Here is a 13,781-nt window from a genome sequence, read left to right as displayed (position 1 = left end):
TATGTAGGTGATTTAAGGCTCTCTGATATTCGTAAATCCGTACAAGTTGTCCATAAAAAGGTTTCTTTTGCCGTAATTTCTCATTCTAGCTTTGAAATCCCATAAATACTTGTGACCCAGATATTAAATAATTTAATTAATGATGGTGTATGGAGCCGATTAATTTTTTCTTAAGATCTCTGACTCATTCTTTCCAGCGATAAAAAAAAATTAGATGGGTTTAGTCGCTATTTCGAAACAATAAATGATTTATTCACAGCAAAAGCCTGTTTCAAGTAGCTCTAAAATTGCTGTTTAAATTAGACCGTTTGGGGGTCTCTTTTAAGCTATTAGAAGACAAGATAACATACGTCAGAAATCTGATATGCTTTTGTGACTTTGATAAGATTTAAAGTTTGTGGTGTAGCACTTTAGTCAGTTTTGCTTTTTTAGTGGCCTTTTAGCGAGTTTGAAAAATTTGCAGCTCCACGAGTAGATTCAATTAGGACCACAAGTACCAATGGAATGGGTTTGAGTAGGAAAACTTGGGACCCTTTAAAACGGATAAACCTCGACCAATCATTTTCCAATTGGTTCTCTCTCGGATAGCAACATAAAAACAGATATATGACGCTGGTTAATTCTATTTTTCAAAACAGTACAAATAAGAGTTTTATACTGAGCTTTCCAAGTGTCCGCGACCTTTTCTTTTTTTCTGTTTGGAATTTCCGAAGCCCGTTCGAATTTGTTTGGACAATTTGGAAAATAGTTTTACCCACTTTTTTATTTAATAAGTGATTCTCTCTTGCTTTTCAAAGTGCAGGTTAAAGCGTAAATATACGTTATTGGATTGTATTTGAAGATGCGAGTGATCATGTGCATGTTTATTAGTCATGTTAGAAAAAAAAATTATTTGACAGGTTTAATTAAACTTTTTTCCATGCCGATCAAAAGTAATTTCACTGTCAATAAAAAAGACCAAAAAAAGAAAAAGAGAAAACTACCGAGAAAAAAAAATTAGTTTAACCTTCCGTCCAGGGTTGGATATAATAAATATCCTCTTTCCTCTCCTTCTTCTAACTTTTTTTTTGTTTGTTTTTTTTTTGTTCTTTTCTTAACAACTGCACTAAAATCGTTCCTTTTTCAACAATGGATGATAAAAGCACAACAAATAAAGTCTTGTCGACTTTTAATCCTGAAGAAGTAGTCAGAGAAGATCGCTCGTTGTCGACCGTAGTGGTTGATGACATCGAGAAAAGCTCAGCCTCCAATGTCCCCACTGACGAACTCCCACCTAATGGTGGCTGGTCTGCTTGGTTGTCTGTCTTTGGTGGTTTTTGCGTAAGCATTAAAATAATTTTTTCGCTTTTGAATAGTCACTAACCTATTTTTTTTTTATTCACTACTAAAGGGTCAATTAGCAATGTAAATATCTATAACGTCATATATTCATTTTAACATAGTACTGACTTTATTTTATTTTATAGTTACGGTGTCAACTACACTTGGGGTGTATTTCTCAACCATTACAACGAGGAAGTCTATCCAGGAAAAATGAGCCAACTTTCATGGATTGGTTCAATTTGTGTATCCTTCTTCTTCATCATCGGTCCTATCAACGAATGGGTTACCAGCAAAATGGGTTATACCAAGATGCTTGCTTTTGGTACCATTATGTGTCCTTTGGCCCTCATGTTGGCCAGTATCAGTCATGAAATCTGGCAATTGTATTTGACTCAAGGTGTCATGTTCGGTATCGGTGCCTCGTTTATTTTCTTCCCTACCTTGGCTGCACCTCAGCAAGCTTTTACAAGTCTTAGAGGTTTGGCTGTTGGTCTTTGTATGTGTGGTTCCGGTGTTGGTGGTTTGATTTTCTCCAACATCTGTCAAGCTGCTATTACACATTTGGATTACCGTTGGGCCTTGCGTATCGCAGGTTTCGTTTGCTTTGGTTTCTTGGTAGTCTGTACCATCTTGGTAAAGCCTCCTCCTAATGCTGTCGTCGTCAATGAAGAAAAGTTTAGCGATTTATTCAAGAAGCAAAAGGCTTTGGTTTGCGATAATAAGCAATTTCAAATCATGCTTGCTATTGGTACCATCACCACTTTTGGTTATCTTACACCCGCCTTCTTCTTAGCTTCTTACGCTGAATCTATTGGTTTGGACCCTTGGATTGGTACCAATCTTGGTGCTATCATGTCAGCCGTGAATGCAGTCTCTATGCTTTCTATCGGTTGGATTGGTGATCGTATCGGTCGTGTCAATGGTTTATTCATCTGTACCTTTTTGTCCGGTATTTTCACATTGGCCATTTGGACTACTGCTAAAAACTCTGCTGCCATTTGGGTCTACGTTGTCCTTTATGGTTTCTTTGGTGGTGGATACCTTAGTTTAAATGCTGCCTCTCTCCCTCAAGTCGCTGGTTATGAGAATATCTCTGCTGCTAACGGTCTCTGTTACTTTACTTCCGTCTTGGGTTACATGTTTGGCTCACCTATTGTCTCTGCTATTGTGGAAAAATCTGGCTATGCTTATGCCGCCGTTTACTGTGGTATGCTTATGTCTGCTGGTGGTTTACTCTGCTGGATGCTCCGCGTGTGTAGAGCTGGTTGGAATCCTTTAATTAAGGCATAAACTTTATCATTTTTTGCCTTAATGTGTACATATATTATTAGAAGTACAAAAAATACCCTTTTTTTTTATTTTTCTTTTTTTTTTCCCATAATGAAATCTTTTTAAAAAAAAAAAAATCTTTTAAATAAAAAACTTATATCTTGTACCCAAGATGTTTTGTTTATTTACAATCTTCAAGTATGATATCTGACGCACGTTCAGCGCACGCAATAACGGGAAAGCAAATTTGACCGGCAGGAACAATGGGGAAAAATGACGCATCTACCACACGAATACCCTTGACATTGTGTACCCTTAAATGGCTGTCAACTACAGCAAATTTGTCTTCTTTTGGTCCCATCTGTAAAAGATACTTATCAGTAATATACCTTTCTCGCTCACTATCTAGTTACCTTGCAAGTGCCTGCATAATGATGGAGTGTATCAACATGTGTTTTGATATATTGTTTGACGTCTGTCTCAGGGTACATAAGCCATCGCTTAATGCAATGGTCCTTATATTCAGCATCATTAGCAATTTGCATAGATACAGCTAACCCTTTTTCTAAACACTCCAAATCTCTTTCATCCTGCAAGAGTCCCAGATCAACACAAGCTTCCTTCTCATTTGTCAATGTAACAGAGCCCTTTGAAAACGGAGTGATATATACCATTAGTAATGTTGCACAATCGGTATCTTTCAAATTTGGCAGCTCGCGACATAGCGCTAATCCACCCGTGAATAATTCAATTTGCGGAGTATTTTCAACACTACTGCTATTGTCAGGCGCATCCTATAGAATCCAAATTATAAGTAAATGTGATGGTTTTTTCTGTTTAAAAAAAAAGTTCTCATTACCGGAATTTTCATGTATGCTACAGCATCAGGCCATAATTGTGTAAAAGCACCATCTTTTGAATTGATAGCCCTATTCAATGATTCCTTGGCTTCTTTAAACAAACCACGATGTAAAGACATTTCAGGTCGAGTAGTTTCATGAACAATAGGTAATCGCCAATGATTCTGAAGGTTTTTACCTACACCAGGTAAATCAGCTTGAACTTCTATACACCGCTGTTCCAGTTCTTCTTTAGGACCAATACCACTCAACAGTAACAATAAGGGAGATAAAATAGCACCAGCAGATAAAATCACTTCACGATCTGCAGTTACGGTGTAGACATCATCCTGGCCAGTAGCGGTATATTCTACATGCGAGACTATGTTGTCCTTTACAACAATGCGTGCTAACTTGCATCCAAGACCAATGAACAGGTTAGGTCTGTTGTTTTGAATGTCCGTGGGGAGGTAGCTTATGCCAGTAGAAGAACGTTGACCTTGATAAATGGTACCATCCATACCAGTTACGCCAATTTGACACTTTAAGTCAGTCATATCACGATACTCTTTAAGTCCGTAATTTTGACATGCTTTTGTAAATTGAGTACCAAGAGTTGTGGTTTTATTCATGTGAGATACATGCAAAGGACCGTTTACACCATGTACAGATTCGTCCACATCTACTGCATCATCATGAAATGTTTCTGCTTTACGGAAATAGCCCTTTAAATCCTCATAGAACCATCCTTCAGTATTCCATGCATCATAATCCGAGGGCGAACAACGATGCAAAATGCAAGCATTGAAGGCACTGGACCCTCCTAACAATTTGCCAAGAGGCACAGGAATGGTACGGTCATTTGCATTTTTTTGGTCAACAGACTTTAATTGCCAATCAGAAGGTGTATTTTTCAATTTGCCATTCAGTAACGGGATCTGCACTTCAAGTGAATCTTCTTGTGTCACACTGCCTGCTTCCAAAACGAGCACGGTATATTTACCACAAGAGGATAATCGGTTGGCTAAGACACAACCAGCCGTACCGCCTGTATAAATAGAGGGAGGGTCAGTATTATATCGACATCAGACTGGTTTTTTGTACTAACCGCCCACAATAATAAAATCGTATTGTCGTTGGTGTATTTCACTTGGTTCAAGACGCGGCATTGTTTAAAATTAAGATACAAAAAGGTAAACAAATGCCCCAGCGCCCTGCCCCCGAAAACTTGTTCTCATATCAGTAGTCTTTTTTTTTTCCAAACTAAAAGTGAGTCACATCACAGCCGGTGGTACAAAATATGCTTCATGCAATCACGCTACTAGTAGGTAGAACTTTGACACATCAGACCGTTCGAATTCCTGCTGGTTGCGAATTATACTTCTCTTGACTAACCGTCATTTGTATTATCAGATTAAGAGCCACAGCTCATTGTTTTTTTCCTTCGTAATCCATAATTAAGCAACCGTCTATATATGCATTCTTAAACCTCTAGCATTTAGCAATCATAAAATAGAGGAGAAAGAGTAATCAAAGATATCATTTCTAGACTCTTAAAGGCCAACCAGCCGTATGATTGGAAAATGCAAGAATGGATAGACACAATTTTTTCCATAGTGTACGCAGCAATGTTTAAATGCCTGAGTAATCATTTTTAATAGAACTACTTATCATTTAAAACTATGGAACAAAACAAATGAATTTAATGTGCTATATCACCAGTAACTCAACTATGGACCAGTGAGATCTGCAGGCCTTCTATAATACAACTTTAACAGCTATTAAAAGAGTATATAATTGGAAGTAAAAACGCGCGGTCCTTAGGAAGTGGAATCATTGTCTATTATTCACAAGTGTTTGCGAAGCAAGCCGCATTAGTTAAGAGGATGCTTTAATTACAGTTGTGTCAGAAAACAAGACTGGAGACGAATACGAAGCAGAAAAGCTTTTTATATATCATTTTCGTGATTTATCGAAAAATAAGCGAGTTGCTATGAAAGAATATCTGATCGCGAGGAAGCTACTTAACAAAATGCCATTTATTATAGGTTTAACTATCGGATAAAACCAAGTACTAAAATATAAGCGCATCTTTTGAGACAGTGTTAGCAAATTGTTCAACCACACCTTCTTCCTAAGTTTAAAATAAAGCGCCTGGTTCTCTACAGAACCTTGATTTTAATATCCAATGGTTAGGATTAAGATACTAATCACTTTTCAAACGCGTCTTGTTAAAGACAATGAGTACATATAAAGCGCCCACCACCTTATACCCCTGGTTTTTGTTGTCTAGGCTGCTTGTTTGGGAATTCAAAAAAAAAAAAAAATCACTGCTACAAGATGGCCATTGTAAGCTTTCATGCATATTCTTTCTCTGAGAGCAAGCAATGGCAATGATATATGTTAGCAAGAATGATTTACATAAAAGCCAAATGCCATACTGCAATGCGCTATTGGATTGTGACAAGCAGTGTTACTCTTTACTTGATAACTACACGGATTTTTGACATTTTTTTTCTTTTTTGACAGCCCACACATACACAAGATATGCGAGATTATTTTTATTATATGTACGATTTTTTTTTTATATATATTTTTATTTCATTTTGCTGGTCTATAAAAAGTTGGTAGTTGTTGTTTGTTGTTGGCTTGCGACAGGGATGTGAATTGAAAAGGGGGGGAGGGTAATGAAAAATTTATTCAAGGATGACAGTAGCACCAAGAGCTTCAAGAGCCTTTTGTAACTTCTCGGCCTCTTCCTTGGAAATACCTTCCTTGAGAACCTTGGGTACACTTTCAACAAACTTCTTGGCCTCAACCAAGTTTAAACCACACAAGTTCTTAACTTCACGGATAACCTTAGCCTTTGAAGCAGCATCTACCTTATCAATCTTGACGTTAAATTCGGTCTTTTCAACAGGCTTCTCTTCTTCAGCAGCAGCAGCGGGGGCGGCAGAAGTAGGCATAGACATGGGCATAGCAATATCTTGAATGTTCAAACGAGTCTACAATCATATCGTAATTTTTTTTTATTTTTTTAGTCTCTCTGCTATCCCTCTGTTCGCTATTGAAAAAAAAAAGTTACCTTTAATTGTGCAACAAGTTCAGAGGTTTGCAATAATGTTAAACCTTCAATTTGGTCAACAATACCAGCAATCTTGGGATCGACAGTGGCACCGGAACCAGGGGTAGGAAGAACATCAGCAGACATGAAACGCTTAGCACACATGGTGGGAGCAGCAACTGACATACTATCATTATTATTAGTTTTTTTTCCCCTGCCATGTCAACTATCAAAAAACTTTTTTTTTTTTTTACCGAACAGATTGTCTGGCAGCAACAGAGGCTGAGGTCATCAACTTGGAGGAGAAACGAAGCTAATGATTTTTGTTGAAATGTGTTATTATCATAACTAAACTTTGAGTGAAAATGTCAATTCGAAATTTTACCATTATAATTTGAAGGGGTGGAGGGGTCTTGAAAAAGAAAAATACGGGGATAGGCGAGCCAAGGGTAGCAAAAAAAAAGCAACCAAAAAAAAAAAAAATCACTTTCATTCTCCGTCAAGGTCTCCCTAACTCGGGAAAACGGTCACACATTTGTGACGTCAAAAAAGAGGTTTGTTTGTTTTTTGCTCAGTCATGCAAAAAAAAATGAATTATGTTTTATTAGAAAATGTGGGGGGGGGGGGAGGGGGAACTGATTTATGCTTCTTCGAGGAATCGATATTCGAATCTGAACTCGGTCTTTTTACGTTGACACCATGCACCTTCATAATCAAAGTAAATGTAGGTGCCCTGTTCATAATCCTCTGTAATGACCTTGGGTTCTTCATGACGTTGGAACCATGTCAAGTACTTTTTATGAAATCTCCATGATTGTTTCTTTAATTCCTTTGCCGCCAAATACCTATTTTTGATAAACATTGTTAGATTCACATTCTCTTTTTTTTTTAAAAAAAAAAGATACGTTACTGTTGATAAGTGCCTTGTTGATAATAAAAGATATAAAAGAGGGTATCCATATCAAACTTGTCAAATAAGACAGGGTTATCAAAGATCGCCAAAGGTTGTTGTGGGTAATAATTGGGTGTATTAAATGGATTACGTGGTTGGTACACTTTAGGTCTTTCTGAATCAATAAGATCAGGCACATGTTGTAAACTAGCATCCAACATCAAGTTCGTGTATTGTGAATTATCTTGTTTGCGTAACGCCTTGTTCTTTACAGACTCAAAGCAAGGTGCCAAATCTGCCAATGAAGCAGGTAATCGTGCTTCATTTTCACTACTAGTCTTGGGCATCTGTTGTTGTTGCTGCTGCTGTTGTTGTTGCTGTTGCTGTTGTTGTTGCTGCGATTGTTGCTGTTGATGATGATGCTGTTGTTGGTATTGGCTCGATAATAAACTGCTCTTCTTCGATTGATCAACAATCTTGGGTGGCTCGTTCCATGCAGACATGGGTTCCTTGTTTTTGCTGTTGGAAGGTGAAGCTACAACAGCAGAAGCAGCGGCTTGTGCATATTTTAACGTGGGTTCTTTGGTGGTCTTTACCGCACTTGATTCAACTTCGTCTTGCACTAAAGCCATTGATTAAATTGATGCTGTTCATGAGAGAAAGGGTTCCATTGCTTTCACTTACATGATTTTAGACTAGATTTACTATGTGATTTACTTGAGGGGCTTTGAACAGGACTTGACACATTGGAATATTCCTGGAATGTTTGCATAAGTAATTAAAAAAAAAAAAAGCCATAAGATTTGCTTACATCATCTTCATCCTCATCCTCAGCATCTGAACCTGATTTATCTATTTTTTTTTAAAAAAAAAACGCGTGTATCAATACAAGGGGGTGTAATATATAAAGAAAAAGAAAAGTAAAAACTTTACTGTGGTATTCGTCAGTTCTGATAGCATAAAGCTCCTCTTCCTCTTCCAAATTCAACTCATCGTATAAACCTTCATCTTCTACGAAATCAGACTCTTTGTTTTCCTCAACGTAATACTGAATAGCGTCCTTAAACTCATTCACACGATCGGGTTCGAGATGGTCGTTTTCAAGTAATCTGAGAATGAGTTCTAAACGGTTAATGTGATACTTTCTTCTTTCGTTCAATCGTTCCTTCTCATGTAGTTCTTCCACGCGTTGATGATCTGCTTTTTTGTTACCCCGTTTCGAGCCTGCACCTTCCAACTGCTCAATAGCGAATTCTTCGGTTTCTACTTGCCTCGAAAGCTCATCAACCGCATTCGTGACAAACTCACAAGCATCAGCCTTTTCTTGATCCTTGGGATCCAACCGTTCCTTTTGCATCAGACCTTCTTTTGAATAAGCCTTTGTCTTCATTTCCTTTTCAACTTGTTTGAAGCGTTCCATCTGAGCTTCAATCAGCTTTCGATTGTCCATCAAGGCTCGTTTATCCTTGATGTCGTTGGACGATAACCAGGTCTTGATTTGATCCCGAAGTCGTTGTAATTTCTTGATTTCCTTTTTTAAATCCTGTTCGTATTTATCCTTCTGATTGGCATTGTTGGTATAATGAATCTTGTCAAAGATGGTCTCAAATGTCTCCACTCCTTCACTGACTTTCTTTAACAACCTATCAATCTCGGCTACACATAATGTCAGTTCTATGGTCCCCTTTTCCCTTTTCCTTCTCCTACTTTACATTGTAACTTTTTCATGGACATTTTATTATTATGTATCTTTTTTTGTTGTTCTGTAGAATGATAGAAAGGGAAAAAAAAAGAAAAAGAAAGAAATCCCACAAAGCTTGTTTGTTGTAGCAACTTTCAATCACAGCGCACCCCCACACACGTGATACATTCTCACTTCAAATATCCAACCCTTTTCACACTATAAAATCGAATCATCTCCTCCCTTCCACAATGTGTATATTGACTTTTTATGGCAATCACAGTACATCCGCATCTTTATTTTCAACCTGTTCATCTCGAGATACTTGAAATTGGGGTAACCATTCAACCACGCAATAAAAAAAAAAAGATACGTGGTCACCCCCCACTTTACATGACGTCGTTTCTTTTTTTTTTTTTTTTTTAATTTGAACTTAAAGCTGCAACTAAATAATAATAAAAAAAAATTTATTCATCTTTTTTGTAAAAAGAACATTTTTTAAATAATGAGTCAAGACGCTACCAACTCTTTCTCAAAGTTGAATTTGAACCCTGGTGCTTCCGAATGGAAACCCAGTTTCACCGCAAAGGCCTTTGTTCCTAGCTTTGGTGCTCCCGCCGCTGCCGCTCCTGCTGCTGCTCCTGTTGCAGCACCCGTTGCCGCTCCTGCTCCTGCACCCGTTGCCGCTCCTGGTAAACAAGCAACAACAACTAGCTTATAATTATCATACACTAACACTAATACTCATCCATAGCTCCCGTTGCTCCTAAGGTTGTCAAGGCTGAAGCTCCCAAGCCTGCCGGTAAACACCCCGCCAACTTTTTTTTTTTCTTCTTCTTAAAATGTGTTGCATGACTAACTTTTCTTTACACAATGTTTAGCTCCCAAGGTTGCTGAGACAAAGAAGGCTGCTGCTCCTGCCAAGGCCAAGTCTGCCGCACCCAAGGCCGCCGCTGCCGCTGCCGCCGCCGCTGCTGCTGCTGCTCCCATCCCCGATGTTGAAGATGTCGATGATGAAGTTGTTGCTGATTTATACGGCAAGGAACACATTAACGTTGTCTTCATGGGTCATGTCGGTTAGTTTCTTCTTTCTACCTTTTTTTAAACAAAAATTTTCGTGGCTTGTACTGACCTTTTCGCCGTTTCAATTTTTTTTTGCAGATGCCGGTAAATCCACCATGGGCGGTAACATCCTCTATTTGACCGGTATGGTCGATAAGCGTACTTTAGAAAAGTATGAAAAGGAAGCCAAGGATGCCGGTAGAGAATCATGGTATCTTTCTTGGGCTTTAGATACCAACACCGAAGAAAGAGCCAAGGGTAAGACCGTCGAGACCGGTAGAGCTTACTTTGAGACCGATAAACGTCGTTATACTATCTTGGATGCTCCTGGCCATAAGAACTTTGTGCCCAGTATGATTCAAGGTGCTTCTCAAGCCGATATTGGTGTCCTTGTCATTTCTGCTCGTAAGGGTGAGTTTGAAACTGGTTTTGATCGTGGAGGACAAACACGTGAGCACGCTATGTTGGCCAAGACCTCTGGTATCAACAAGATGGTCATTGCTATTAACAAGATGGATGATCCTACCGTCAACTGGGACAAGGCTAGATACGATGAAATCATTGCTAAACTCACTCCCTTCTTGAAGCAATCTGGTTATAACCCCAAGACCGATGTTCACTTTATGCCCATTTCCGGTTTCTCTGGTGCCAACATCAAGGATTGTGATAGAAAGGTCTGTCCTTACTACACTGGTCCTTCTCTCTTGGAATTTTTGGATAACTATAAGCCTAACGACAGAAAGCTCAATGCTCCTCTCATGATCCCTCTCTCTGAAAAGTACAAGGTAAAATAACGTGTTTTATGTGTGTGTGTATGTATATATGATGTATTAACGCTAGGAAATGATGTTAGGATATGGGTACCATTGTTGTTGGTAAGATTGAAGCTGGTCACATCAAGAAGGGTCAAGCTGTTATGTTGATGCCCAACAAGGTAAAAATAATAAAAAAAAAAAAATTCATGCAAAAAAATAAAAAAGGGGGGCGGGGGATGGAAGTGAAATATGCATTGAAGGGAACTAACAGATTATTTCCTGAACACAGCAAGCTACTGAAGTCACAGCTATTTACAACGAAACAGGTGAGGAGATTGAACAAGCCATGTGTGGTGACAACATTCGTATGCGTATTAAGGGTGTTGAGGAAGAAGAAGTGATGCCTGGTTTCGTCTTGTGTAGTAAGAAGAACCCTGTGCGTACCACCACTTGTTTCGAGGCTCAATTAGCCATTCTTGACCACAAGAATATTATTTGTGCTGGTTACACTGCTGTTTTACATCTTCACGCTGCTGCTGAAGAAATCTCCATCTCTGCTCTTTTACATTTGATTGACAAAAAGACCGGTAAGAAGACCAGAAAGCCTCCTCAATTTGTCAAGCAAGGTCAAAAGGTTATTGCTAGAATTGAAACTTCTGGTCCCATCTGTATCGAAACTTTTGATAAGTTGCCTCAATTAGGTCGTTTCACTTTGCGTGATGAAGGAAAGACGGTTGCTATTGGTAAAGTAACCAAGGTTTTAGAAAACTCTGATTAAATTTTTTTTTTTTTTTGTAATACACACCCCCCAATACATCCTATCCCTCCCCCCATATGCTTACACATCTACACTTTTGAATTTTCCGATTCGCTGTAAAATTAAACTAGTTTAAACCCAAAAAGGAGAACAAAGTCTATATGTATCAAAAATTGGGGTAGTAGGAGGTCCAAAAAAAATAAATTATGATTTGGGAAATATTTTTTTTTATTATTATTATTATTAATAATTTGATATGTGTGTGTATATATGTATATATTTAGAGAGAAGCACGAGTACGGATAGAAGCCAACTTGTCAGCAATTTGTTGTAAAAAGACTTCGGTAGTAGAGTAATGCTCAGCAGTCATCTTCTTACCATAGATGATCAAGGCTAAATCCTTGGTCATGTGGTTATCAACCTCAATTGTCTCAATACAAGCCTTTTCTAAATCGTTACAGAAAGTAAGCAACTCAGCATTGTCATCCAACTTGGCACGATGTTGAAGACCACGGGTCCAGGCAAAGATAGAGGCAATAGGGTTGGTAGAGGTCTTGTTACCCTTTTGATGTTCTCTGTAATGTCTGGTCACGGTACCGTGGGCAGCTTCAGCCTCCACAGTCTTACCATCGGGGGTATAAAGAACAGATGTCATCAAACCAAGAGAACCATAACCTTGAGCAATAATATCAGATTGAACATCACCATCATAGTTCTTGGTGGCCCAGACAAAGTTACCATCGGACTTGAGGGCTTGAGCAACCATATCATCAATAAGACGATGTTCGTACCAAATACCAGCAGCCTCAAATTGAGTCTTGTATTGAGCTTGATAGATTTCTTCAAAGATATCCTTGAAACGACCATCATAGGCCTTAAGAATGGTGTTCTTGGTACTCAAGTAAAGAGGCATCTTACGTTCAAGAGCAACACGGAAACAGGCATGACCGAAACCTTGGATAGATTCATCTGTATTGTACATGGCTAAACCAACACCTCCACCATTCTCAAAGTTGTAGACCTCGAACTTCTTGGGCTCAGAACCATCAGTGGGGGTATAGATTAATTCAAATTTACCGGGGCCAGGTGCAACAAAGTCGGTGGCACGGTACTTTATTTTTTATATTAAGGGTTAGCATGATATATATAATACACATAAACACATATAAACACAGAAACACAGAAAAAAATAATACTTACTTGGTCACCAAAGGCATGTCTACCAACAATGATAGGGTTAACCCAACCAGGAACCAACTTGGGTAAAGTCTTGACAATGATAGGTTCACGGAAGACAGTACCGTTCAAGATATTACGAATAGTACCATTAGGGGATTTCCACATCTTCTTGAGTTTAAATTCTAGGATAACGGAAAAATAATTAATCATTTTTGGCCCCGCTTTCCCCACATTTTCCCAACCAACCTTCTACACGAGCCTCGTCAGGAGTAATAGTGGCACACTTGATACCAACGTTATACTTCTTGATGGCTTCAGCAGCATCAATAGTCACTTGATCATCAGTCTATAAATATGTCAAAATGTTTAGTACAGATGACGCAATATGGCAAAAAAATTTTATAAACAATCACTTACAGCATCACGGTTTTCAACAGAAAGATCATAGTACTTGATGTCAAGTTCAAGATAAGGCAAAATAAGCTTCTCCTTGATGAATTGCCAGATAATTCTAGTCATCTCATCACCATCGAGGTCAACAACAGGGTTCTTTACAACAATCTTTCCAACCATTTTTTTAAAAAAATATCTATATAATCAAGAGAGAAAGAAGAAGAAAAAAATAATAATAAAAAAAAAAAAATCAGGGCATTTTTATGTGTGTGTGTGTGTGTGTGTGTACACTTTTTTTAATCCCAGCCAGCCATGACAAATGCAAAATTGCGGGGATAGTTGGCATGACGGAATTGGCCGGAGATCCTCTTTTTTCATCACCCGCTTTGGCTTATTTGATAATCTTTCTGCAAAAAATAAATTCTCCCCCAAAAAATAATTGGCTATACAAATAACCGTGCCTGGAAGATGGTGTGCTCTTTTTTTTCTTTTCGTACATTTTAACCCAATTAGCAATTATTTCCCCGGATACCCGTGATTTACAAGAAATGTGAATGGGGTTATATT

At 38.3% G+C, this 13,781-nt stretch overlaps 6 protein-coding genes across 6 annotated transcripts; 2 read left to right on the top strand and 4 right to left on the bottom strand.

Moving 5' to 3' along the window:
* Positions 1–1,060: 1,060 nt before the first annotated feature.
* Positions 1,061–2,695, top strand: EV154DRAFT_451742 (major facilitator superfamily domain-containing protein). Its single transcript, XM_051597254.1, has 3 exons — positions 1,061–1,320; positions 1,391–1,404; positions 1,467–2,695. Exons 1-3 carry the CDS (start codon positions 1,129–1,131, stop codon positions 2,611–2,613), a joined length of 1,353 nt encoding a protein of 450 aa, XP_051452190.1. The 5' UTR covers positions 1,061–1,128; the 3' UTR covers positions 2,614–2,695.
* A 36-nt stretch (positions 2,696–2,731) lies between these two features.
* On the bottom strand, positions 2,732–4,639 carry EV154DRAFT_526556 (uncharacterized protein). Its single transcript, XM_051603403.1, has 4 exons — positions 4,540–4,639; positions 3,452–4,479; positions 3,006–3,386; positions 2,732–2,953 (listed from the first exon to the last, which is right to left on the bottom strand). Exons 1-4 carry the CDS (start codon positions 4,598–4,600, stop codon positions 2,774–2,776), a joined length of 1,650 nt encoding a protein of 549 aa, XP_051452189.1. The 5' UTR covers positions 4,601–4,639; the 3' UTR covers positions 2,732–2,773.
* A 1,307-nt stretch (positions 4,640–5,946) lies between these two features.
* On the bottom strand, positions 5,947–6,936 carry EV154DRAFT_526553 (ribosomal protein L7/L12 C-terminal domain-containing protein). The gene is made up of 4 exons (XM_051603402.1): positions 6,881–6,936; positions 6,750–6,808; positions 6,517–6,682; positions 5,947–6,436 (listed from the first exon to the last, which is right to left on the bottom strand). Exons 1-4 carry the CDS (start codon positions 6,881–6,883, stop codon positions 6,128–6,130), a joined length of 537 nt encoding a protein of 178 aa, XP_051452188.1. The 5' UTR covers positions 6,884–6,936; the 3' UTR covers positions 5,947–6,127.
* A 129-nt stretch (positions 6,937–7,065) lies between these two features.
* On the bottom strand, positions 7,066–9,156 carry EV154DRAFT_526551 (Not1 N-terminal domain, CCR4-Not complex component-domain-containing protein). Its single transcript, XM_051603401.1, has 6 exons — positions 9,100–9,156; positions 8,321–9,043; positions 8,199–8,239; positions 8,072–8,144; positions 7,406–8,009; positions 7,066–7,340 (listed from the first exon to the last, which is right to left on the bottom strand). The coding sequence occupies exons 1-6, from the start codon at positions 9,119–9,121 to the stop codon at positions 7,136–7,138; spliced, it is 1,668 nt and encodes a 555-aa protein (XP_051452187.1). The 5' UTR covers positions 9,122–9,156; the 3' UTR covers positions 7,066–7,135.
* Positions 9,157–9,492: 336 nt separating this feature from the next.
* On the top strand, positions 9,493–11,863 carry EV154DRAFT_606822 (P-loop containing nucleoside triphosphate hydrolase protein). The gene is made up of 6 exons (XM_051607568.1): positions 9,493–9,760; positions 9,823–9,870; positions 9,950–10,144; positions 10,230–10,915; positions 10,984–11,064; positions 11,175–11,863. Exons 1-6 carry the CDS (start codon positions 9,574–9,576, stop codon positions 11,661–11,663), a joined length of 1,686 nt encoding a protein of 561 aa, XP_051452186.1. The 5' UTR covers positions 9,493–9,573; the 3' UTR covers positions 11,664–11,863.
* On the bottom strand, positions 11,847–13,513 carry EV154DRAFT_526546 (isocitrate dehydrogenase [NADP]). Its single transcript, XM_051603400.1, has 4 exons — positions 13,239–13,513; positions 13,068–13,167; positions 12,843–13,003; positions 11,847–12,753 (listed from the first exon to the last, which is right to left on the bottom strand). The coding sequence occupies exons 1-4, from the start codon at positions 13,392–13,394 to the stop codon at positions 11,923–11,925; spliced, it is 1,248 nt and encodes a 415-aa protein (XP_051452185.1). The 5' UTR covers positions 13,395–13,513; the 3' UTR covers positions 11,847–11,922.
* Between the last annotated feature and the right edge of the window lie 268 nt (positions 13,514–13,781).

This window comes from Mucor mucedo (genome assembly GCF_025094135.1).
Source record: "Mucor mucedo strain NRRL 3635 chromosome Unknown EV154scaffold_154, whole genome shotgun sequence".
Taxonomy (NCBI): domain Eukaryota; kingdom Fungi; phylum Mucoromycota; class Mucoromycetes; order Mucorales; family Mucoraceae; genus Mucor; species Mucor mucedo.
The sequence above is the reverse complement of the archived record's forward strand: the minus strand, read 5'-3'. Positions and strand labels throughout refer to the sequence as shown.